This window comes from Microcebus murinus, chromosome 1 (assembly GCF_040939455.1).
Source record: "Microcebus murinus isolate Inina chromosome 1, M.murinus_Inina_mat1.0, whole genome shotgun sequence".
Lineage (NCBI taxonomy): Eukaryota > Metazoa > Chordata > Mammalia > Primates > Cheirogaleidae > Microcebus > Microcebus murinus.
Window position 1 is genome coordinate 146,117,837 of NC_134104.1, and position 27,192 is coordinate 146,145,028.

General features: G+C 44.1%; 1 protein-coding gene and 1 pseudogene across 1 annotated transcript; one reads left to right on the forward strand and one right to left on the reverse strand.

Moving 5' to 3' along the window:
• Positions 1 to 7,039: 7,039 nt before the first annotated feature.
• On the reverse strand, positions 7,040 to 7,696 carry LOC142872921 (small ribosomal subunit protein eS7-like). The gene has a single exon (XM_076006501.1). The coding sequence runs from the start codon at positions 7,666 to 7,668 to the stop codon at positions 7,351 to 7,353; it is 318 nt and encodes a 105-aa protein (XP_075862616.1). The 5' UTR covers positions 7,669 to 7,696; the 3' UTR covers positions 7,040 to 7,350.
• Positions 7,697 to 11,929: 4,233 nt separating this feature from the next.
• LOC105858795 (keratin, type II cytoskeletal 8-like) lies at positions 11,930 to 14,278 on the forward strand (annotated as a pseudogene).
• Positions 14,279 to 27,192: the final 12,914 nt, after the last annotated feature.

The window sequence follows — 27,192 nt, forward strand, 5'->3', positions numbered from 1 at the left end:
GAAAACCCCTCCTGTGGACAGTTGGCACACACAGGCTTCATGAAACTGCTAATTTCGCTCTGTCTTTTTAGCACCAGCTTTTACCCTGAATCTCTGTTTGTTCAAAGCCATTGACTTTGAACAATAGTTGACGCTGGGTTGAAATGGATGACTTCATCTGGAGTTTCACTTTGAGTGAATGGCACATTGTGTGTGTTTTCTCTTTGTAGTGAATAAGAGCTGCACATGGCTTGCTGAGAGTGGGCATTGACAACTATTTTTAAACCTGTATTTTAGCCATTCTTTCACTCTCACCACACTGTGTGAAGAGCAGGTTCTGTCTGGCTGGAGTGTGAGCCCTAACGTGTGTGTCTCAGTTTCCCACTCTCCACAATGGCAGGGCGTGACTTTGTCCGGCCTCTCTAGCTCTGCACTGCTGGTGCGCTTGCCTGCTGTTTGCTGAGCACCCAGTTGCTGTAGGTCTATGACATTCTCTGGCAGATGTGCCACGAGGAGCACTGAAGTGGGGCTGGGGGCCGACCAGAACCCTGAGTTCCAGAGATTCAGTCTGGAAGCCTCGGAGGGACACACCTGTGTCCTGCTCCGGGAGAGATGCAAGACTGGCCTGTGGAAAAGAAAGAAAGGGGGAGAGAGAGAAAAATAAGGGAGAAAGGCAGCAATTTCGACATAATATAGGCAACAAGTGTCGAGAGGCCCTCCTAGTATAGAAAAACCTATGATTTCGAACAGTTATTTTAAAATATCTTTCTATGTTTAATTTTATTTTTTAAATGTCTTTCTTCTTTTTACACTCACAACTTTGACTCAAAAAATACCTTTTAAAAATAAGTGGTTGATCTGGGAGAAAGGGAGTGATCAAAGTGGTTGATCTGGTCCTCAGGGACCAGAACGCAAATCCAGACAGGCAAGGGGAGGCTGGAGCCCACGCTGGCCCTGGGCCCTCTGTGGTCCCTCAGGCCGGGGCCTGTCCTACATGGGTCATGTGCCTACATGGTCTGGAGACAAGGGCTGCCCTGGAGAGGGTGGGAGTTCTCTCTGAAGCCCACACAAAGTCAGTACCCCAAAGGGCAGCTCCCGTAATGGGTAAGCTGAGAACTCCACCTCACTCTCACTCCCAAACCCACACAGATGGGAAATTGTGTGACGACGCCTGTCCTGGCCTGGGCTCCCGTGAGAACAAAAACAGGAAAGTCTCCCCAAGAACTCCCAACCACAACTAGCCTGTGTTCCTGAGTACTGGGGCCGGAATTCACACAGCCTGTGTGGCCAAAAAAACCCAGTCGAAGACACAGGCAAACACATGAATTTGAACTTGTCCCAGCTTGGAAGTTCCCCAGAACGCTGGCTGAAGTAAAGGCAAGTTCCTTCTGGAGAAATGTACTTTAAAACTAGGCCTCGGGGAAGGGCCCCTTTTCAACATCAAGGCGGGCAAAGCTCCTTCCTTCCCCAGAACACGGGCTCAGGCAAAGCCTGTGAGCTAATGCAACAGTGGAATGCGCAGTTCAAGGGGATAAAGTGGAGGAAGAAGGATGTGAGGAAGGGAAAGAAGGAAAGAGTGGTGTGTTCTTGAGCTGTGACAATTCTGTGAGCATTGTCCCCAGTCACAGGGGACAATGCAGTTGTCATGCAGGCTCTCTGCAAAAGGCCGGTGGAGCCACTGCCTCTTAGATCAGTCAGCTGCGGAAACAAAAGGCAACCATTTATTCCCCAGCCTCTTCTACCTCTTTGGTCAACATTTCCCCCATGGGGCATTAACTTCCCTGTACTTCGCGGCTGTGTTACCAGGGCTCTCTGGTCAGCCCCTGGGACAGCAAGAGCCTCCCTGGGGACAGGCAGATCAGCCCCAGAAACGACAGCTGTTGTGTCTCCTGGTGCCGGTACTGCCCCCTCCCTGTTATACCCCAGAACTGCAGGTTGTCCCTCAGCTCCCGTGGTGTCCAAGACGACAGGCACTTCGTGAGACCCTTCCCGGGTCTTTCAGAAAAGAGCTCCCCCAGAGCAGCCGGGAGAGCGAGGGGAGACACGCGCACGAGGGGGCTTCCTAGGTGACTGAAGAGGCAAGAAAGCAGGCAGGGTGGGGCCGAGCTGTGGTGGCGGGAACCCGACCAGGGCTAAAGTGGGCCGAGCCGAACAGAGCAAACGAATGCATCCCGGGCCCGCGGGGGGAACAGGCGACTCTGCATCGTTCCAGTTGCCGAAAGAGCTAAGGGGCCGAGCGCGCCAGGCGAGGGCGGGAGCCGAGCGGAGCCGAGTGGATGGGCCGAGGGAGTGGGGAGCGGCCGAAAGGGGCCGAGCGGAGCCGAGTGGATGGGCCGAGGGAGTCGGGTGCAGCTGAGAGTGGCCGAGCGGAGCCGAGTGGATGGGCCGAGGGAGTGGGGAGCAGCCGAAAGAGGCCGAGCGGAGCCGAGTGGATGGGCCGAGGGAGTGGGGAGCAGCCGAAAGGGGCCGAGCGGAGCCGAGTGGATGGGCCGAGGGAGTGGGGAGCGGCCGAAAGGGGCCGAGCGGAGCCGAGTGGATGGGCCGAGGGAGTGGGGAGCGGCCGAAAGGGGCCGAGTGGAGCCGAACAGAAAGGAGGCGAGGTGGGCGGAGCCGAGCGGGGCCGGGTGGGCGGGGCGAGTCCGGGGCAGCCGAGAGGGGCGGGGCGGCGCGCGTCTGACAGAACCCAGCACCTGAGAAAGGAGCCGGGCGGCCGCGCCTACCTGAGGCGGTGGCAGTTGGCAGAGGGGCGACGGTGCTGGAGGTGCTGTAAAGTCAGGGCCACGGAGGGAGGCAGGAGATGCTGGTTTGCGCAGCCTTTCCTAAGCCCTCCAGCCCGTGGGTAGACTCTCCGTATATCCGGGCGGGGTGGGACGCCGCGTCTTCCGTTGGGGTCCGCGGCGTTCGGGTCACGGCGGGGAGGGAGGCGTCGTGGGGACGTCAGTGTGAAGATCGCGCTTTCGGGACGATGGCGGTTCCTCGTGTTTATGCGCAGCATTTCCTGGCGCTTCCTGTGGGAGATCTGTGACTCAGAGGCCCGGAGAGCGTCAGTGGGCGAGGCGGCCCGCGCAGGGGCAGCCTGAGGGGGACCCGAGGTCGCGCCGATGTGCACAGGACGGGCGGCGGCCTGGGGCCTGGCAGTGGGGCTCCGGTGCGGGAGCCGGGCCTTTGCCTTTGCCGGGGGCGACTTCCCCGAACTTCAGCGTTGTCATCCGTGAGGTGAGGAGAGCGACGCCTGCCCCTCCGGCCAGTGTGAAGGCAAGACTGCAAAAAAAGAAAACAAAAAAAAAGGCTTTGGGGATGGGTGGGGGAGGAAATCTGTATTTTGACAGTGTTATCACGTAGTCTTATAAGGGAAAAAATACTCTCATTTTATTTTTTTATTTACTGTTTTTTTTTTTTTTTTTTTTGAGACAGAGTCTCACTTTGTTGCCCAGGCTAGAGTGAGTGCCATGGCATCAGCCTAGCTCACAGCAACCTCAAACTCCTGGACTCAAGCGATCCTTCTGCCTCAGCCTCCCGAGTAGCTGGGACTACAGGCATGCACCACCATGCCCGGCTAATTTTTTGTATATATATTTTTAGTTGGTCAATTAATTTATTTCTATTTTTGGTAGAGACGGGGTCTCGCTCAGGCTGGTTTTGAACTCCTGACCTTGAGCAATCCGCCCGCCTCGGCCTCCCAAAGTGCTAGGATTACAGGCGTGAGCCACCACGCCCGGCCTATTTACTGTTTTTAAAATAGTACTATTTTTACTATTTGTTTTGTTGCCCCTGCTAGAGGACAGTGGCGTCCTCATAGCTCACTGCAACCTCAAACTCCTGGGCTCAAGAGATCCTCCTGCCTCAGCCTCCTGAGTAGCTGGGACTATACCTATACCACACGTGGCTAATTTTTCTATTTTTTGTAGAGATGGGGTCTCGCTCTTGCTCTAGGCTGGTCTCGAACTCCTGGCCTCACGCAATCCTCCCGTCTTGGCCTCTCAAAGTGGCATGAGCCACCACGCTCGCCCCCTCCTTTTATTTTTAAGTAAAAAGTGTAATGTACCAGATTCTGTTCTAGGCAGGGGTGATATAGACGTGAGCAAATCAGCCAGTAATTCCTGCTGACCTTCTCGTAGGAGGCCGTTGTTCCAGTGGTGGGGCCCAAGAATCCAGGCAGTAAACAGAGGCAGGAAACACAGACCTCCTAGGCATCCGATCTGTGTCACTGTCCGTGCCTGTGTGCCTACTGCTGAATTGTTCGAAAACACACATCTGATCGTGTCACTCAGCTGCCAAAACCCTTCAGTGCCTGTGAGATGAGGGCCTTCGCAGGAGCCGGCCCCAGCCTCCCTCTCCAGTTGACCCTCCCCAGATTTTCAGGAACACCTGGTAACTTACCTCTCCCTGCATATACCTCTGCTGTGCGTAATTTTTTTCTTATTTACAGCGCTGAACTCAATATTAGACACAAGATGGCACCAGAACTGTACTTAAGGCTTGCTTTTAATAATCTTTTTTCAAGAATATAAAAACAATGTCTGTAATTTAAGGGCAACATCTGAATTTTCCAGAATCTATCCATAAGTTCTCCTTAACAACATAAACAGTTTTTGCCAGCTGAATATTCTCACATACCTTACAAATTAAAAAAATAAATGACTCTAAATGGTGAAAATAATCACACCTAAAATGCAGAATTCAGTACAATTAGTTCCTGTCTCAACATACTCCTTGGACTAAATTAAAGGACTCAGTCACAGTTTCTTTTGTGTTCCCTGAAATTAGTGCTTAGCTGCATTTTTGTTGGGTTTAAACACTAAATGGTACATCTATGATATTCACCTTTTAACCAAAAGTATTTCTATATGTGACCTGAAAGGCAATAAACAAAATGAAAATTAAAAAAATAATCTTGGAAAGCAATATGGAGATACCTTAAAGCGATACAAGTAGATCTACCATTTGATTCAGCAATCCCACTGCTGGGCATCTACCCAAAAGATCAAATGACACTCTACAAAAAAGACACTTGCACTCAAATGTTTATAGCAGCACAATTCACAATTGCAAAGTTGTGGAAACAACCCAAGTGCCCATCAATACATGAGTGGATTAATAAAATGTGGTATATGTATACCATGGAGTACTATTCAGCTTTAAGAAACAATTGTGATATAGCACCTCTTCTATTTTGCTGGATAGAGCTGGAACCCATTCTACTAAGTGAAGTATCCCAAGAATGGATAAACCAGCACCACATGTACTCACCAGCAAATTGGTATTAACTGAACAACACCTAAGTGGACATACAGGAATAACATTTATCCGGTGTCGGGCTGGTGGGAGGGGGGAGAAGGGGATGGGGTACATACATACATAATGAATGAGATGTGCACCATGAGGGGATGGTCACGGCTTGAAGTTCTGACTCAGGGGGGGAATGGGCAATATACGTAACCTTAACATTTGTACCCCCATAATATGCTGAAATAAAAACAAAGATACAAAAAAAAATCAGAAAAAATAAAATTGCTGAGAGTAAATTTCAAATGTTTCTATCACAAAAAATAAGTATTTGAGATGTGATGGATATGTTAATTAGCTTTGTTTAATTATTTCACATATTCATACATCATAATATCACTTTGTACCTCCTAAATATATACAACTATAATTTTTACTTTACAATTAAAGATAAATAAAAATGATAAAATTAACTATTGAAAAAAGAACAAATGTTGATGAGGATTAGAGGGTTATATACTATCTGCTGAATACCACAATGAAGATATTTTATACTTGTTATAAGTAACTGTAAGTGGTATATACATATTTACCTTAATTTATATTGTTTTATATGTTTTGCTTTATAATGCAACACTACAATTTATATGAATTAGGTGGAATAAAATAGAAGTTTTATCAGTGTCTTCTCATACCCTTTTATCATTATAAAATGTCCCAGCTTATTTCAAGTAATGGTTTTCTTCCTGACTCTTGCTCTTTAATTGGGGTGTTTACACCATTGCATTGACATTGTTAATATCAGTGAGTGTCAGTCTACCAATTTGCTAGTTATCTTTTACATATCCCATCTGGATTTTTTTCTGTGTGTATTTTTTGTTTGTTTTTTGCTTCTTTACTTTTCTTACCTTCTTTTGGATTATTTGAGTGTATTTTAGAATTCATTTTTATCTCCATAATTGGCTTATTGATAACAAGCCAAAATCTTTGCTTTATATTTTTAGTGATTGCATTATGGTTTATAAAATACATCTTTAACTCATTGTAGTTTACCTTCAAATAATACAATGCCCATTTTGTGATGTGAAGTGTATGAATCTTACAGAGCCATACTTAGTTTTCCCATCTTACCTTTTGTGCTATTTTCATTATATTTTTAAATTCTACATATGCTTTAAACACAAAGTAATTGTTATTTTTAACAGTCAGTTATATTTTATAATTTAGTTAATTATATGCTATTTTAGTATAATACATATTTTCTATTTTTATAATTTACCATTTATGGTTATCTTCCATCTTTCTATTGACTCGAATTCCCATCTGTATCATTTTCCTTCTTCCTTGAGAATTTCCTTTAATGAAGGTCTGGTACTTTTGGATTTCCTTAGCTCCCTTTGTCTGAAAAAATGTCTTTATTTCACTTCATTACATCTTGTTATTGAGATATAATTTAAATTTTAAATTAACATTTAAAAAAGCATAATTCAGTGACTTTTAGTATATTCACTATTTTACACAACCATTCCTGCTATTTAATTCCAGAACATTTCCATTTACCTCAAATGAAACTTGATACTTATAATCTGTCAATCTTCACTACCTCACCTCACCCCTCCATCAATACCCTTGTAATGAATAATCTATTATTTGTCTTTATTAGTTTCCTAATTCAGGACATTTCATACAAATGAGTTTATACACTACATGGCCTTCTTCATCTGGTTTGTTTCCCTTAGCATAATGTTTTCAAGGATCATCTGGGTGGTAGCATAATCAGTACTTCATTACTTTATATGGCTGTATAAGGATATTTCATTGTATGAATATACTATTTTTTTTTTTTACTGTGAATATACTTTATTAAATCATTTTTGTTTACAACTGAAACTCTGGGAATTCAAAATTAACATCCTTGCCCGTGAGCTTCTTATACACACCAGAAAAAGTTTCAACCTTGTGTTCCACATTATTCTGCTGTGCTTTGTCCAAATGGACCTTTATGAGCCGGCTGCCGTCCAGTTTCACGCGGATTCTCTTGCCCACAATTTCACTTGGGAAGACCAAGTCCTCAAGGATGGCGTCGTGCACGGCTGTCAGAGTACGGCTCCTGGGACGCTTTTGCTTATTTTTTGCGCGGCTTTTTCAAGTTGGTTTAGGCAGAATTCTCCTCTGAGCGATAAAGACAACGTGTTTTCCACTGAACTTTTTCTCCAATTCTCGTACTAGCCGGACTTGAATTTTCTGGAAAGATTTCAGTTGAGGAACAGGAACAAAGATTATGATAGCTTTCCGGCCACCACCAACTTCAATTTCCTTGGCCGCCGTGATGTTGAGCTCCCGCAGCTGAGCCTTGAGGTCCGAGTTCATCTCCAGCTCCAGGAGGGCCTGGGAAATGCCGGACTCGAACTCGTCCGGCTTCTCGCCATTGGGCTTCACGATCTTGGCGCTGGAGCTGAACATGGCGTTGCCCTCGCAGAGCGCCGGCTTAGGAAGACTGAATATACTATTAATACTACATTTTATTTATCACTTCACCAGTAGGAAGACATTTGGACTGTTTCTACTCTGTGACTATTATAAATAATGTTGCTAAGGACATTTGTGTACAAAATGTTGTTAGAACAATTGTTTAAAATTGTTGAATTTTAATTGTTTTGAATGCATACCTAGGAATGGAATTGCTGGGTCATTTGATAATTCTTTTGAGTTTTGGAGGAATCCCCAACTGTTTACCACAGTGGTTGCATCATTTTCCATTCCTTCTAGCAATGAATGTGGTTTCCAATTTCTCTACATCCCTTTCAACTCTTCTTATTTTACATTGTCTCGATTATAGCCATCCTAGTGATTTTGAAGTGATGTCTCATTGTGGCGTGGCTTTGCACTTGTCTAATTGTTAACAATTTTTTTCATCTTTTCATATGCATATTGGCAATGTGTATATATCCTTTAGGATAATGTATTTTTAAATAGTTTTCTCATTTTAAAATTTGTCTTACTATTGTAGTTGGCCATAGATCTGTAGATTTTATTTTTGGACTCTCAATTCTGTTCCATTGGTCTAAATATCTACTATCATGCCAATACCACACTGTTTTGATTATTGCAGCTTTGTAGTAAGCTTTGAAATCAAGAAGCATGAATCCACTTTTCACACTATGCAAGCACATTATGTTCAAGAAAGACTCAAAGGAGTCCAATATAAATTTCTCAAACTCTTTTTTCTGCATAGTTACAACTTTGGCCATTAGGAACTCTTTTAGTTGGTGCTTTGTCCCTTTAACATAGGCTATTAACTATGATTTTTTTTTTTTTAGCACTTTGTTACTTTCTGGACTTACATGTTCTAGGTTCATCTTGTATACTTCCTGCCCTGGTGCTAGAATAAGCTATTTTTTCCAAGGATACTTTTATTAGTGGATGGTGTTAGAAACCAAAATCTGGGTTCTGTGTGTTGTTGCTTTTGGTGTGTTTTTGCTTATAAGGACTAAGCAGACTGAACAAAGAAATCTACATATTGATACTTACCTGTTTATATAAACCTTTTTATAATTATTTCTACATGTGTCCATCTATGTCTATATATTAAGTCTGAATTTATACTGATGTCTCTGATTCTAATGAAGTACTGTATCATATTTCTTTTAAACTTTACTTCCCAACTGTTCCTTGCTTATAAATAGGAATACATTTGATTATTGTAAACACAATTATTTAGGAAACTTGATTACTTTATACATTATTTTTACTATTTTTGAAATATATCCCTTTATATTTCTATATACATTATTATGTTGTCTATGAATAAGGAAAGTATCAATTCTCCAATATTTATTTCTTTTTAATTCTTCTTTGTGCTAGAGTAGACCACCAGTACATTATTGAATAAAAGTGGTGAGAGCTGAAACTCTTGATATTTTTCTTTAACTCTAAGAAGGCAAGCTTTCAATATTTGATCACTGAATATGCTTTTAACTAATGGTTTAATTATTGGGATGAGGTAGTTCCCATATAAGACTGGTCTATTGGGAATTATTTTTAAAATCATAAATTGATGTTGAGTTTTTTTAACTGCATAAGTATCTCTTGATAAGATCATATAGTTTTTCTTGTTTATTATGTTTTTAGTGAATTATGGATTTTCCAATGTTAAACCAAGTTGCATTTCTGAAGTAAATACCATTTACGATTTGTTATCCTTTTTACATAATTCTGGATTCTGTTTTTAATATTTTGTTAATGATTTTTGCTTCTGAGTTAATGGGGATAGAGACTTCTAATTAACTTGTAACATCATTGTCAGGTGTTGTGTTATGATTTTACAGGCCTCATGACAAGAATTGGCAAGCGTCCCTTCCTCTTCCATTTTCTGAAGGAGTTTGTGTAGCTTGTAGTATCTTAGAAGCATTTTGTTCATTTCATCTAAACTGTCAAATTTATTTATACAGTTGTTCCTATTACCTTTTCAATGTCTAGATATTTTCTCTCTTATTCCTCATATTGGTATTTGTGCTTTCTCTTTATTGTTTGATACATTTTTCTAGATTATCCATTTCATTAATTTGTTCCAAGAACCATCTTAATGCCTTACAAGTTTTCATTATTGTCTTTTTTCCTTTTCTATTTATTGGTTTCCAATTTTAATCTACTTTATTTCTTCTACATATTTTTATTCAATATTCTTTTATCTTTCTCTCTTCTTTATGTGGAAGCACAGATTACTTATTTTATCCTTTTCTCTTTGCTCTGATGCAAGCACTTAAAAGTATTTTAATTTCCACAGGTTCATTGAGTAGCTACACTGCACATTTTCACATTTCCTTGAGTTTGGAATGTTTCTAATTGCTTTTGCTATTTTTTTCTTTGAAAAGCAGTTATTTTGAAGTGTGTCCCTTAATATTTTAGCATTTGAACATTTTCCAGACATCTGATATAGTGTATTTCTTCTTTAATTCTGTATAGTTCATGGATGTAATATGGATAATTTTAGGTTTTTGATATTATGGGTAATGTTTAATAGCCCAGCTTATGGCTATCTCAGTAAATATTTAATGTGCATTTAAAAAGAATGTATATTTGGCAGTTGTTGGCTGCCAGCTATTTATAAATACCAAATAGGTAATGTTGGTTAATGTATCATTCAACATTTTGTTATCCTTACTGAATTTTTGGTTGATTATTCTATAAATAATTAAGAAAGGACTTTTAAAAATCTATGATTGTGGATTTGTCATTTTGTTCATTGTGTTTTGTCATATTCTTCATGTAGTTTAGAGTTCTGTAATTGCAGACACACTCAGTACAGTAGTTCCCCCTAACCCCAGGGGGTGCATTCCAAGACCCTCAGGAAATGACTGAAACCATGATTCCCATCAACGAGAATACATTTCTGTTCGTGTCTTCTACCCACAAATTGAATGCCTTTTCCTTATTAACTAAGCACTTATCTTGCACTGTGGCCATAAATTTTACAGTTTGTGGTGCCACAGCAAAGCTAGCATAAATTTCTTTTTCTCTCTTTATAATTTCACGGATAGCAGATTTGTTCTTACCATAGGTCTTAGCAACCTCAGCATATGATTTTTTTCTTACCTTATTAAGACTAGAACTTTCACCATTTCACTTAAAGGATGCATTATATGGCTTCTTGGAATACTGGAATTGCCAGAATCACTGTTCTTGAGCTTTGGGGCCATTATTAAGCGAAATAAGGATTACTAAACACAAGCACTGAGATGCCACAACAGTCGATCTGATAACCGAAATGGCTACTAAGAGACTGACAGACAGGTAGCATAGACAGCATGGAGATGTTGGACAAAGGGATGATTCACATCCTAGGTGGGACAGTGCCAGATTTCATCCTACTACTCAGAATGACACAATTTAAAACTTACGGGATGTTTATTTCTGTTTATTTTCTCAAGTAATATTTTCAGATCTTATTTGTGCATAACTGAAACTTGGGAAAGGAAATCATGGATAAGGGGAGACTACTGTAGTCAAATCCAAACCCTGATACTGTAATGGTGGTATGAAAATCACTTATATCTCTAGTATAAAGGTTAAAAGACAAAACGGTTAAAAATAACTATAGTTACAATAATTTCTTTTTTCTTTTTTTTGAGACAGAGTTTCACTTTGTGCCCAGACTACTAGAGTGAGTGCCATGGCATCAGCCTAGCTCACAGCAACCTCAAACTCCTGGGCTCAAGCAATCCTACTGCCTCAGCCTCCCGAGTAGCTGGGACTACGGGCATGAGCCACCATGCCTGGCTAATTTTTTTCTATATATTTTTAGTTGGCCAATTAATTTCTTTCTATTTTTAGTAGAGGCGGGGTCTCGCTCAGGCTGGTTTCGAACTCCTCACCTCGAGTGATCCGCCCACTTCGGCCTCCCAGAGTGCTAGGATTACAGGCGTGAGCCACTACACCCCCCCCCCCCCCCCCCCCCCCCGGTTACAATAATTTCTTAAGGGACAAACAAGTTAAAAAGGTACAAACTGTAACATTGAAAACTAGAGGCAGGAGTAACAGTGTAGAGTTTCTATATGTGGTCAAAGTTAAGTCGCTATGAGCTTAAAATAACCTGTTATAAGTATAAGATGTTTTATGTAAGCCTCATGGTAGGCAAAAACTTCTAGTAGAAGAAAAAAGAGATCCACCTAGAAGCAGCTTCTTGCTGCTTCTCTCTCCTTCTCGAATCTCTGTCTAGTTCGGCCTGCCTGCTTCTACTCCAGCCTCCATCATGTCCATCAGGGTGACCCAGAAGGTCCTACAAGATGTCTCCCTATGGCCCCTGGGCCTTCAGCAGCTGCTCATATACCAGCGGGCCCAGTGCCCACATCAGCTCCTCCAGCTTCTCCTGGGTGGGCAGCAGCAGCGGCTTCCAAAGTGGCCTCGGCATGTGTCTGGGTGGGGACTATGCAGGGGCTGGTGGTATGGGGGGCATCACAGCTGTCAGGGTGAACCAAAACCTGCTGAGCTTCCTCATTCTGGAGGTGGATCCCAACATCCAGGCCGTGTGCAACCAGGAGGAGGAGATCAAAACCATCAACGACAAGTTTGCCTCCTTCATCAACAAGGTGCGGTTCCTGGAGCAGCAGAACAAGATGCTGGAGACCAAGTGGAGCCTCCTGCAGCAGCAGAAGACGGTTCGGAGCAATACAGACGGGCGGCATGTTTGACAACTACATCAGCAACCTTCTGCTACAGCTGGACACACTGGGCCAGGAGAAGCTGAAGCTGGAGGCGGAGCTGGGCAACATGCAGGGGCTGGTGGAGAACTTCAAGAATAAGTGTGAGGATGAGATCAACAAGCGTACAGAGATGGAGAATGAATTTGTCCTCATCAAGAAGGATGTGGATGAAGCTTACATGAACAAGGTAGAGCTGGAGTCTCACCTGGAAGGCCTTACTGATGAGATCAACTTCCTCAGGCAACTGCATGAAGAGGAGATCTGTGAGTTGCAGTCCCAGATGTCAGATACATCTGTGGTCCTGTCCACGGACAACAGCTAATCCCTGAACACGGATAGCATCATCGTTGAGGTCCGTGCCCAGTACGAGATCACCAACCACAGCCAGGCTGAGGCTGAGAGGATGTACCAGACCAAGTATTAGGAGCTGGAGGCTCTGGCTGGGAAGCATGGGGATGACCTATGTCACACGAAGACAGAGACATGCTGGATCATCATCTAGCTCCATGCCGAAGGTCTTACCCACTTCGGTACCAGCGTTGACTATAGTCGACAACCACAAATGAACGTGCACAGCTGAGCTTCGACTATAGTCAACAGCCACAGATGAATGTGCACAGCGACTTTAGCCGACAGTCGTGATATGAAGGCACAAAGCCAAGCGTCGACTTTAGCTGACAGCCATGATATGACTTTTCTAATTTTTCATTTATCAAAATAAAATTGTGAACATTTAAAAATAACGTAATGAAAACATATATGTATATGTTACCTATTCTGATTTACATTACAAGTAAAGCTGCCTGTAAAGTAAAACAAGCTTTCAGTGCTTTAAAGCTTTCCTCATCACACAAGAGCAAAACGGAGTTGTCGTAAATGCACAGCACAAACTATCGTGCGGACTATGAGTGCCGGCTGTGGGCAGGGTTTCACGCCTGGTGAGTGCGGTCCCGAAGTGAAGGCCAGAGGGCTTCCCTGGAGACAGCTATTGCGGATGCTGAGCAGTGCAGGAACCTGGCCATTACGGGTGCCATGGCCAAGGTGGACGAGCTGAATGCCGCCCTGCAGCGAGCCAAGCAGGGCATGGCATGGCAGCTGCGCAAGTACCAGGAGCTGATGAATGTCAAGCTGGCCCTGAACTTCGAGATCACCACCTACCACAAGCTGCTGGGGGGCGAGGAGAGCCAGCTGGAGTCTGGGATGCAGAGCATGAGCATCCACACAAAGACCACCAGTGGCTACTCAGGTGGGCTGAGCTCGGCCTACAGGGGCCTCACAAGCCCTGGCCTCAGCTGTAGCCTGAGCTTTTTCCAGCCCTGCTTTGGCTCTGGTGGGAGCTCTGGCTCCTTCAGCTGCACCAGCTCCTCCAGGGCTGTGGTAGTGAAGAAGATCAAGATCCGTGAAGGGAAGCTGGTGTCCAAGTTCTCTGATGTCCTGCCCAAGTGAACGGCCACTGCAGCCCTCCAGCCTACACCCTCGAGTGGCTGCCCCAGAGTCTGTGGGGGAGGCAGCTGTGCCAGGGAGCACAGGGAAACAGGAGACCCCCCTGAGGCTCAGCCCCAGCCCCCCCAGCCCTCAGCCCACCAGCGAGGGGAGTTTACTGCCTGGGGTACCCCCTCTTACCCATGCCCCCAACTAAAAACCAATTCAATTGCTTTTCCCAAAATAAAGCCTCAGCTGGCTCTGCCAACCAAAAGAAAAAAGAGAGGAATCAAAGTGTATCACTAGCCAAAGAAACCACAATTAGTAAGGGAGGAAGAAAGGATCTACAAAACAACTAGAAAACAATTAACAAATGGCAATAGTTAGTCCTTACCTAACAATAATTATCTTGAATGTAAATGGATTAAGTTTTTCAATGAAAATATACAAAGTGGCTAAATGGATTTAAAAAAAATAAAAGACCCAACTATGTGCTGCCTCTATGAGACTCACTCCAGCTTTATGGACACACATAGACTGGAAAGTGAAGGGATGGAAAATGATATTCCATGAAAATAGAAACCAGAAAAGAGCAGAGGTGGCTAAACTTGTAGCAGGCAAAATAGATCTCACCTCAAAATTGTAAGAAGAACACTATAATGGTAGTGGGTTCAAGTCATTAAGAGGATATAATAATTGTAAATAAGGCCGGGCGCTGTGGCTCACGCCTGTAATCCTAGCTCTTGGGAGGCCGAGGCGGGCGGATTGCTCAAGGTCAGGAGTTCGAAACCAGCCTGAGCAAGAGCAAGACCCCGTCTCTACTATAAATAGAAAGAAATTAATTGGCCAACTGATATATATATAAAAAAAAATTAGCCAGGCATGGTGGCGCATGCCTGTAGTCCCAGCTACCCGGGAGGCTGAGGCAGAAGGATCACTCGAGCCCAGGAGTTTGAGGTTGCTGTGAGCTAGGCTGATGCCACGGCACTCACTCTAGCCTGGACAACAAAGCGAGACTCTGTCTCAAAAAAAAAAAAAAAAAATTGTAAATATATATACAACTAAACTGGGGGCACCTAAATATATAAAGCAAACACTAATATATCTGAAGGGAAAAATAGAATGTAATACAATAATAGGGGACTCAATAATGGGTAGATCACGCAGGCAGAAAATCAGTAGGAAACATTGGACTGGAACTATACTTTAGACCAACTAGACCTAATAGACATATACAGAACATTTCATCCTATAGCACCAAAATACACATTCTTCTCAAGCACACATGAACCATTCTGCAAGATAGATCATACTAGGTTTAGTATACCACAAAAGTCTTAACAAATTGAAGAAGATCAAAATCATACCAAGGATCTTCTCTAAACATAATGGTATGAATCTAGAAGTCAATAATAGGAGGAACAAATGTATGGAAATTAAACAAAACACTTCTGAACAACCAATGGATCAAAAAGAAAACAAAAGGGAAATAAAAAAATGCTTTAAAACAAATAAAAATGTAAACACAACATATCAAAACTTATGGGATACAGCAAAGCAGTCCTGAGAGGAACGTTTATAACAATAAACACCAACATTAAAAAAGAAGCAAAATCTTAAGTCAACAACCAAATGTGACACCTCAAGGAAGTAGAAAAAGAAGAACAAAGTTAGCCCAAAGTTAATAGAAGGAAGGAAGTAACAAAAATCAGAGCAAATAAGTACAGACAAGAAAGACAACAAAAAAGATGAAGAGTTGGATTTTTTTTTAAAGATAAACACAACAAACTATTAAGTAGACAAAAAAAAAGAAGGAGACAACTCAAATAAATCTGAAATGAAAGAGGAGACATTATAACTGATGCCACAGAAATGCAATGGATCATAAGAGACTAAGAGCAATTTTATGCCAACAAGCTGGATAACATAGAAGAAATTGATACATTCCTAAAAATATACATCCTACTAAGAGTGATACATTAATTGGCTTTAAGTCACATTCCACATAGTGTATATGTGCCTAAACTTCACATTGTACCCCATACATATATACAACTATGACTTGCCAATTAAAAATAATATGAATAAAACCATAATTAATAAAATAAAATGCAGGAAGCATGGCTTGACTGCCCTAATAGTTGCTTCTTTCTCTGCCTCAGCTGTTCTCTGTATTCATGGGAACCACCTTGGTTTTTTTGCAGCAGCTCTTTTGGGCCAGCAGGAATCAGCACAATCTCAGCATGAAGTTGACAAACCTCCTTGTGAGCCCCTGCCAGCCTTGGCGGTCTTCAGAGGGAGAGGTTGAGGTCCTCCCATCTGGCTGCGCAGCCTGGAGGATTTTCCTGGTCTCCTCCTGTGTCCTGTTCCCTATGGCCTCATCTGCAGACAGCTCTGTGTATGGCCTCAGTGTCTCCTGCCCAGAATTTATCCAGTTGTCACTCATAATCTGGAAGAGAGTGGGCCTCTACTTGGGATTAAGGGTCAGGAACTTTTGAGAAAAAGTTTGAGTTCATCTGAAAAGAAAAGAGGTATCATATACAACCTGACTTCCAAGGTCCCTGAAACCCTATTCATCAAATGGAAGAGTCCCAGCTGTCATGATGTAGAGGACAACACTGGGGCTCCACACATCCACCTCCAGCCCATTATACTCCTGGTGCAGGAACATTTCTGGGGAAGCATATAGAAGAGTCCCACAGAAGGTATCCCGCTTTTTCCCTTCACCAAATGTCATGACCAAGCCAAAGTCAGCTATTTTCACATTATCATTGGCATTGAGTAGGATGTTGTGGGGCTCCAGGTGCTGGTGGATGATCTTATGTTGGCAGTACTGTATGGCAGAAAGGATCTGTTGGCATTTGGCCTGGGCCATCTCCTCCAAGTGGCCATGTCAGAGTATATACTCAACAAGGTTTCTGCCACTCATGTATTCTGTTACTAAGTAAATGGTGTCTTTACTGTCTATGACATCCAACAGCTTTAGGATGTTTGGATGATTCAGGGTCTTCATTGCTTCAACCTCCTTATAGACACTTTGAAGCCTGGAAAGTCTCTGCTTCAAGATAATTTTGATGGCCACCTGGGTCCCAGCAGGAAGGTGCTGGGCCAGTATCACTTTGGTGAAGCTGCCCCAGCTAATGGTCTTGAGGACCTTACAGTTGTTAAGCTCTTCAAGGGAGAAACTGGAGGCCAAGACCTGCTGCATGGTCATAGAGTTAGCTCTATGCTAACTCTGCACTACCTACCTATACAAACTATGCTAAGTAACTACTAAACAATACTAATTATACTAACTAGGCTAAGAATACTAACAATACTAAGTATTCTGATAACACTAACAATACTAACTATATGAACTAGGCTAACAATACTAATAAATAATACTAACTGTGCTACCACTACTAACAAACAATACTAACTATACTGTGCTAACACTACTAACAAACTACACTGACTATACTAACTACACTAACAATGCTAATTAACAAGGAAAAAACAATCTCACTTTCACTATGGTCAAATTCTATAGGTCACCAGAAATCAGCTTTCTGGGCTATAAGGACCGAAGACCTAGGACCAGCCAGAAGTTTATATAGGTTTTAGTAATTCAATAGCAGTGGCTCTTTATGAGGTAAAAGCAAAAAAATGGGACAATCAGGGCTGGGGATAACCCACAGTGGCTTTTTCCTTTTTTGGTTGTAAGAACATTTTCCTCTCTAAAGAAAGAAAGTGTTTTTTTATTTATATGGTTATAGAGATTAATATTTAATTTATTAGAAATTTAAACCTGTACAATGCTTCAGGGCCCTTTGTAATTATAGTTTGAAAATCTGTCATAACTTTAGACTTTTAAAGGCCCCATCATGTCTATACTTGAAATATCCAATTTCTTTTTCTTTAAATTCTGATTGGTGTCAGAGTGATGCTACTCCATAGCTGACATCATGATACTAACAAAATGTACTCTGTGGTGTGTGATACAAAATAAGGTCCATTATTAACATTTATAGAACTTCTAGGAAGATAAATGTCATCATAATTTCCCCACATGATCATCATCATATTTGTCATCAAAAAAACGTGGAGGCCAGAAGTCAGTGGGTTGAAATACTCAAAGTCATGGAAGGAAAAAAAAAGTCTGTCAACCAAGAAATCTATATCCAACAAACTGTGCTTCACAAATGAGGGAGAAATTAAGACATTGCCAGATAACCAAAAGCTGAGTACCACCTCCCTGTCTGCAATGAAGGGAGTCATTCCAGTTGAAAAGAAAGGACACTAGACAGGAACTCAAATCTTTATGAAGAAATAAAGACTTTTGGTAAAGGTAAATACATAGACCATTATAAAAGCTAGTACTACTTTTGTTTTGTACATGAGGCAGGAGGATCACTTGAACCCAGGAGTTGGAGGTTGCTCTGAGCTAGGCTGATGCCATGGCACTCTAGCTTGGATGACAGAGTGAGACTCTGTCTCAAAAAAAAAAAAAAAAAATCTAAAAGTTCTGTGTATCAAAGGACCCAGCATAGTCAAAGGTAACCTATGGAATGGGAGAAAATACCTGCAAATCATATACCTGATAAGGGAATCACATCTAGAATATATAGAGAACTCCTACATGTTGACAACAATAAAACAAATAACCCAATTAAACAATGGGCAAAGGACTTGCATAGATATCTCTCCAAAGGTGATATACAAATGACCAACATGCTCATGAAAAGATGCTCAGCATCATTAATCATCAGAGTAAGGCAAGTCAAAACCATGATGAAAAACCACTTTCCGGCCGGGCGCGGTGGCTCATGCCTGTAATCCTATCTCTCTGGGAGGCTGAGGCGGGTGGATCGTTTGAGTTCAGGAGTTCGAAACCAACCTGAGTAAGAGCGAGACCCTGTCTCTATTATAAATAGAAAGAAATTAATTGGCCAACTAATATACATAGAAAAAACTAGCCAGGCATGGTGACACATGCCTGTAGTCCCAGCTACTCGGGAGGCTGAGGCAGGAGGATTGCTTGAGTCCAGGAGTTTGAGGTTGCTGTGAGCTAGGCTGATGCCACGGCACTCACTCTAGCCTGGGCAACAAAGTGAGACTCTGTCTCAAAAAAAAAAAAAAAAAAAGAAAAGAAAAACTGCTTTCCACCCCTTAGGATGGCTGCTATCCAAACAACAACAGAAAACAGTAAGTGTGGGTGAAAATGTGGAGAAATTGGAACTCTAGTGAACTGGTGGAGGGAATGTTCAATGATGTCACCACTGTTGAGAATAGCATCGTGGTTCCTCAAAAACTTAAACAGAATTACCATGTGATCCAGCAATCCCACACCTGGGTATATACCAAGGTGTTGAAAGCACAATCTCAAAGAGGTGTTTGTTCATCCACAGTCATAGCAGTGTTATTCACAATGGCCGAAAGGTGGAAGGAACCCAAGTGTTCACCACTGATGAATGGATACACCAGATGTGGTCTATCCACACAGTGAACTGTTATTCAGCCTAAAAAATGAAGGAGATTCTGTCGCATGCTACCACATGGAAGAACCTAGAAGACATTGTGCCGAGTGAATAAGCCAGTCACAAAGGTACATACTATCAAATTCCACTTAAACGAGGTACCCAGAGTAGTCAAACTCACAAAGACAGGAAGTAGAAGGGTGGTTGCCAGGGGGCACGGGAATTAGGGAGTTAATGCTTATTTGGTACAGAGTTTCGGTTTATGGGATGAGTTGTGTAGATAAATGGTGGAGATGCTTACACAACAGTGTGAATGTGCATGTAAAAGTGCAAAGCTGGGAGGTTTTTTGTTATGTGTATTTTATCAGAATCAAAATAAATAAGGTTTTAGAAATTTAGTTAAAACATTGATGGAAAATAAAGGCAGGGTTGTAGGGCAACTGTTAGTAGCACTTTCAATTGATGGAACCACTTTGAGAAAGATATTTGGCAGTAACAACGCACACCCCATTGCCTAGGAGTCTCACTCTTAGGGATACAGTCAACAGAAATGTCTAAGTGTGTCCCCAAGAAAGAAGGTGCACGTTTGTTCTTAGCAGCTTTGTGGAGCAGAGCCCCAAACCGGAAGGAACCAAAGTGTGCACAGTAGCCTGGATAAATCTATGGCTCTGTATTCACACAATGGGATAATATTAATATATAGAAATGTGGGTAAAGGACGTACAATTTTCAACAAATGAGGAATCTTATGAACAATATTGAGCTGAGGAAGCCAGATACAGAAGATTTTATGCTCAGTGATAAACATCAGATTGCAGATCAAGCCCAAGATGAAAGAGGGGCCTCAGCCTGTCGTGCCTTTCCTGCCAAAGGCAAGTTTACGTGGCCCTGTGGCCTTCTGTGCAGGGAGGCTGCCGCCCGGCTCTAAACGCTGCAGCAGCGTCAGGGTGAGAGCCGTGGCCCAGGGATCCACCACGCTCCTGGTGAGCTACAAACACGGCCATGACCACCTGGGCGTCACCATCGCTGCCCACCTGCCCCCTAAGGTGAGTCAGAGGCCCTGTCCTTCACCACCCACCCTGCCCACTCCTTCCCTGGTGCAAATTATTCATTTGCTCTGACAAATTTGAATAAAAACTCTAATTGTTCAGAATAGCTTTTGGCATAACCCTCTCCCTGTGATTTTCTGGCTGAAAGTAGGAATCAATGTAGAAGGAGCAGAGCCTCCCCCATGGGGGACAGAGGTTGCTGACATCCATGTGGTCACATGAGACAGTGCTCGGCAGGCTCGGCAGGGCGCTGATCTGCCAGGCTGTCCTTGGGAAGGCAGGAGTGTGGGCTCTAAAGGCTTTGAAATGTTTCCAACAGGGGTCAGTACACAGGGGCGCTTCTGGCCCACTCCAGAGTTACCTTTCAGGGTCCCCACAGATCTCCAGAATTGGGACGGTGGCCTTTGGTGTGTTAGATTCCGGGGCCTCCCAAGACTGGGGTCTGGAGTGGTTTCTGCCACTTGCCTGACGTCTGTGAATCCCTTTTCCCACCTGATGATGGAGGCAGTTGTGGCATGAGCATGTGGAGCACACGGCCTCAGCCTCCACTCCAGCCTCTCCAGGCTGAGTCCAGTCTGACACACAGCAGCTCTGTGCTCTGCTCATTTAATGTCTCTGGCCTCACATGCCATGTCTATAAAATGGGGCTAGCCAGCGCCTACCCAGTAGGGTTGTGCTGAAGATTAGCTGAGCTAATAAATGGAATGGGCTAGAAAGCAGCCTAGGAGGGAGTGAGCTCTCAGTAAGGGTTCGTTAGTAAAACATGCATAAAGAAAAGTGGGCCTTCCTAGAGGGTGGTTGTGAAGGCTTTTCACAAGGGCTGAGGCACAGCGGGCTGGCGACTGCACCTGTTACTGTGTTTGAACCACAAGAGGCCCAGAGAGGGTGAGTTGGTGGGGAGTTCCTGCTCCTGGAAGAGCCCCGTCCTCCAGCCTGGGCCAGGAAGCCCTTGCCACCCACTGTCAACCTCATGGACAGCACTAGTCCCCATGATTTGTAATATTTTTCTCCCTCTTTCCTGGTAGAAGCAAGCTCAGTGACCTTAGGATCCTCCATGTCTGCCTGTCTAGCCCTGGGCATAGTGCCTGGCACAGAGCAGACACCAACCAAGGGGGTTTGTTTAGAATGAACGAGTGAGGAAATGTGTCCAGGGTCACCCAGCCAGGGCTGACGCCAAGGCCTCCTGACCTCCAGAGCAAACACAGCAACCCTTGCAGGCATTTGCTGGTGACCAGAGGCCCAGCCCTGCCCCTCCTGCTCACCCACCCAGTTATGCAGCTCATATCTGTGAACCAGGAAGCCCTGGGCTGGAGTGGGGGGCCTCCTGGCCTCCTGGCTGGGCCTAGACACCCTGACGGGATCCCTCCAGGGCCTTTGCACTCATGCTCTGTGCCCTGGGGGCTCCATGTCACTGGTGACGCTCAGGAGTTCCTCAGCTTGAGGTCTCTGCTCCCTGAGAGCTGCTCTCCCTTCCAGACCCTCCTTGCCCGTGGCACCCACACTGCACCCAGCACCTTCTGTCCTTCACTCACTCTTCCCTCAGGGCAGTCACTGCACCCCCAGTGCCTTGCATGTGGCTGGTGTACAGGGGGTGCTCAAATAATCTGACTGTGGGCTGGGTCTGGCAGTCTCCCTAGAATGACACGTGGCAGGAAGCAGAGCTAAGCAGTGTGCCACCCAAGAAAGTGAGGGTTGTCCTTGTCCTCTTGGGAGACAGCTGTGAGGACTCTTCCCATGGGACTGTCTCCCACATCTAGCTAGTCCAGTGGCTTTCCCATTGCCCACCCCCATCCACTCTCCCAATAGAGTATCTGACACATGCTCCGAAACTGGCCTTCTGCTGTGAGGTCCTGAGGGTTGGAGGTGTGTGTGAGTCACCCACCCTGTGTGGCCTGGCAGGGTGGGGTGGGGCTGGCATCTGAGCAGGGCTGTTGCTCACTCCACCTCTGTCTGAGTGGAGGAGCCAGCAACTCACTCTGCCTTGGTTGAGGGAGGCCTCAAAGGGGATGTGGCCATTCAGCTGGGCTCAGGAGAACCATGAGTTTATTGGGGTTTGTGCCTGAGATATAATGATTGGCCAGGACCTGGGGCTTCTGGGCCTGCTCTTCCCCAGGAGCAGCCTGTGGGCAGGTGTGGTGTTGGCCTGCAGTTGGCCATGGCCTCCTGGATCTGAGGGTGTTGGCCTTGCCCCTTCAGCACGACCCTCCTCTGTCCCGTCAGCCTCCATGGAGCTCGTCCTGGTGGAGGATGTGAGGGTGAATCCAGAAGAGGTGACCATCTACAACCACTCTGGCATCCAGGTACGGCCCTTGCCCTGCCATGGCAGTGCCAGGGCAAGACCCACCGGGCGGCCCTTCACCCTCCAACACGCAGCCCGACCCTCCCTGCCTCTCCCTCCTGCAGGCGGAGCTGCACATCAGAGAAGGCTCAGGATGCTCTTCTTCAACACGAGAGCTGCAGACATCGTCAAGGTGGCCCACCAGGAGGCCAGGGGAGTCGCCGTGGTGAGTTGGCTTTAGTTCCTCATCTGGGCCACTGTGTGGTTAGTGGATCGATTATTTGAAAAGGTGGCACTTAGTCACACCAGCTATAATTCGCAGCGTCTTTAGATTCTCTCATTCAGCAACTTTAGTCATTGACATGCTACCTTTGTGGATTTTAGTCCATATCCACAAAGTACTGATGGTATTAGTTACCTAATGTTTTCCTTTCAATAATCTTTTAATTAAGACTAAAATATTATTTCATATGCAGCACTATGACAATCATAAAGAAAATTGATTTTAGATGATGCATAAGCTTTCTCTATTAATATTTTTCTCATGTTTCTTTCTTGACCCTTTCCCTATCCTTGCAAATATTGACTTAGCTATGCCATGGGATGAAGATTAGCATTCTGCCTTATTGTATGTTATCCTAAGATTTTATATTTTTCCAAATTACGGTATAGACCAGGCAATTATTTTTATGTAGTCATTTATACTTTAGCCATTCCCTTTTTTCTAGAGCATTTGGGTTGTTTAAAGCATTTTTTTTTTAATATACACAAAAGCATAGAATAAAAAGAGTAAAAACAAACAAATGGCAATATCCTACATGTCCACATATCTGCATGATAGATTACTAGGCAACCCCAGGAAGGGTACAGTGTTAGCACTCTGGACCAAGAGAAACCAAGGACCAGCAAGGACACCAATCTGCTGGTGTGGCCGTGGAAGGGACTCCACCCTGGCACCCAGGTTCCAGGTGTGCAGGGCTCCCCAGGCCCTGCTCAACAGTGCTCATCCAACTCCAGGCCAAGGAGGCCAGGACAGGAACCAAAACATCTACAGTCCGTGCCTTCATGGAACCTCTTGCTGTACCTGGGGTAAGAGCCATCCCGAGTCAGCCCTGCTCAACCTGCAGCCTAGTGTTGGGTCGTGGTGTCTGCCATTTATTCTCCCTCATTCTGGGCCAGGCTGGCTGGGTCCAGAGATGCAGAGCTGGCCCTTACCCACTTCTTACTGCCCCAGGAGTGTCACTTAAAAGTGGATCATAATGTCAGCTATATTGTAGTATCACCCTGACACCAGTCAGAATTTAAAGAAAAAGAAATTGAGTATTTGACTCTGTTGCTTGGGCTAGAGTACCGTGGCATCAGCCTAGCTCACAGCAACCTCAAACTCCTGGGCTCAAGCAATCCTCCTGCCTCAGCCTCCCAAGTAGCTGGAACTATAGGCATGTGCCACCATGCCTGGCTAATTTGTTTTTCTAAATGTTTTTAGCTGGCCAATTTATTTCTTTCTATTTTTAGTAGAGATGGGGTCTCACTGTTGCTCAGGTTGGTTTCGGACTACTGACCTCGAGCAATCCACCCACCTCGGCCTCGCAGAGTGCTAGGATTACAGGCTTGAGCCACCACACTTGGTCCGACATTATAATGTGTTTAAAAGCCTAAAATTATTACTGATTTTCAAACTATAAATGGAAAGATCCCTGAAGCCTTTTACAGGTTTAAATTTCTAAATATCAATCTCTATAACCACGTCCAAAAAAACCCCCAAAACTTGTTTTCTTTAAAGAAGAAAATGTTCTTGCCACCAAAAAAGGAAAAAAACCACTGTGGGTTATACCCAGCCATGATAAACCAATTTCTTGCTCTGACCTCATAAAAAGCCATTGTTATCAAACTAGTAGCACCTGTATGAGCCCCTGGCTGGGTCTAGGATTTCGTCTTTATTGCCCAGGAAGCTGCTTTTTGGTGACTGTGAAGTTTGACTCCACAGACTGCTTTTTCCTTGTTAGTTAGCATTGTTAGTGTAGTCAGTATAGTTAGCACTGTTTGTTGATTGTGTTAGGGTAGGATAGTTAGTACTGTTAGTTAGTCTTGTTACCACACTATAGTTAGCATTTTTTGTTAGTGGTGTTAGCATATCATGGTTAATATTGATTTTGATTAGTGTTAGGAGAGTACATTTAGTATTATTTCTTTGTAGTGTTATTATAATTAGTACTGTTAGCTTTAGATTATTTATTAGTATTACTAAAGTAGTTCATATAGTTAGTATTACCTGAATAGTTAGTATAGCTAGTATTGCTAGTACTCTTAGCCTAGTTAGTATAGTTGGTAGTGTTCATTAGTTAGCATAGTTAGGGTAGACTTAGCATAGTTAGAGGTGACCATGGAGCAGATTGTAGCCTCCAATTCATCTACTGAGGAGCTTAACAATTCTAAGCTTCTCAAGAAAATTGGCTTGGGCACCTTTGGCAAGGTGATGCTGGCCTAGCACCTTCCTACTGGGACCCAGGTGGCCATCAAAATCATGTCCAAGCGGACCATCCCTAGCCTGGAAAGAGTCACACTATGAAGGTCAAAGCCACGAAGGCCCTGAATCATCTGAACATCCTTAAGCTTCTGGATGTCATCAGGAATGAAGACACCCTCACTTAGTAAGAGTATGCCAGTGGCAGGGACCTTTTCTGGCATATAGCGAGACACCACCGTCTGAAGAAGGAGAAGACCGGGGCCAAATTCCAACAGATCCTGGCTGCCGTGCAGTACTGCCATGAGAACCACATCATCCACTGGGACCTAAAGCCCCAACATTCTACTTGATGAGAAGGAGAACATCAAGGTAGCTTACTTTGGCTTTGTCACAACATTTAATGAGGGGAAGAAGCTAGACACCTTCTGTGGGACTCCTGGTTTTGTGCCCCAGAAATGTTCCTGGGTGAGGAATATATAGGACGGGAGATGGACATGTGGAGCCTGGGTGTTGTCCTCTACACCCTGACAGCCTAGAGTCTTCCATTTCATTTTGACAACTGGGATTAACTTAAAAGTAACATCACCCATAGAAGGTATGAGACACCTGTTTTCTTTTTTGAAGAATTAAAACTATTTTTTAAGAAGTTCCTGGTCATTGACGCCCAGGAGAGGCCCACCCTTCCTGAAATTATGAGGGACATTTGGATCAAGGAGTAGGAGAGGCCAGAGGTGACCAGAAAAGCCACAGTGACTATCAGAGCTCTCCACAGCCTGAGGCTGGGTTCTGATCCGAGCACAGCCCCCCAGCATGGCCCCATGGCCTCCCCTCCACCCTCAGCACCAGCAGCCATGGGGAAGAGCAAGGAGGAGACACCTCTCCCTAGGAAACATCCAGGGAATCGAACTGTCCCCAGGCTGGGCAGCCAGATCGGATGACCTCGACTTCTCCCTCTGAGGGGGGCCAAGGGCTGGAAGGGTCTCACTAGAAGATTTTCCAACTTTACATTAATAGTATGCTGTATCTGCCAGTTCAAAAGATCTGCTGCAGACAGATAAAAAAGGTGGTGGTACCAGGGAATGTGGACAGCTGAACCAGCAACAGCAAGTATGTGGGGTGGTCCAGCCATGCTTCCCACATCTATTTTATTTGTTATGGTTTCACTAATATTAGTTTTAATAGACAAGTCATAATTGCATACATGTATGGGGTACAGTGTAAAGTTTATATACATGTACAGTATGTGGAATGGTGACATCAAGCTAATTATCATAACTGTCCCTTCAGAAAGGCAAATGCACCATGATGTCACTTACATGATGAATCTGCAAAGCTGACCTCATAGAAGTAGCGTAGCTTGATGGTGATGAGAGGCTGGTGGATGGCAAAGGTAGTTGGTCACAGGGCACAGAGTTTCAGACAGGAGAAAGAAGCCCTGACATCTGTTGCACAGCAGTGTGGCACACGTCAATTAGAACGTCCTGCACATTTCAAAATACCTGAGAGTCCCCTTCAAATGTGTCTTTGCCTTTAGAGTGGAGAGCAAGAAGACCCTGAGCTCTCTGGATCCTGACAGCACGGGAGTGGGAGGTGGGCCAGGCGTGGACTCACAGCTCCGGGTGGGAGCCAGCAAGAAGCAGCCCGGGGCCTTCAGAGACATCTGAGTCACAGTAGAGTGAGCTGAAGCAAGGCCTGGAGCCCTGGAGACAAGAGGGCCCTTCCACCCCCACCAGGTCCCCTTTCTTCCCCAGTGTGGATTTTCTTTATGCTTAACAGCCCAGTGAGCGTTCACCTAGTGCTGCTGTCCCTAAAATCCATCCCTGGCTCTCATCCCTTCAGCAATGCCTTTAAAAAATTTTTTTGTCATCTCATGACACATTACAATCCAAATATGGGAGATTTGAATTATTTTGAATTATTTGAATTATTTTGTGAAGTAACGTTATTTCTAGGGACCCATAGTTCAAATTGTCTTGAAGCTTTCATCCTTCTGAGCTCCTCTGACGTTAGAAGCTCCTCAGTAGGTTGGCTAACCTATGTTCCTTGTTCAATTTTACCTCGAGGTCACAATAGATCCTTTTTTAAGGAGATAGAATATTCCACATTGGTA

Bases quoted from the DNA above. Each gene is read 5' to 3' on its own strand.
- LOC142872921 (XM_076006501.1), bottom strand. From the start codon at position 7,668: ATGTTCAGCTCCAGCGCCAAGATCGTGAAGCCCAATGGCGAGAAGCCG.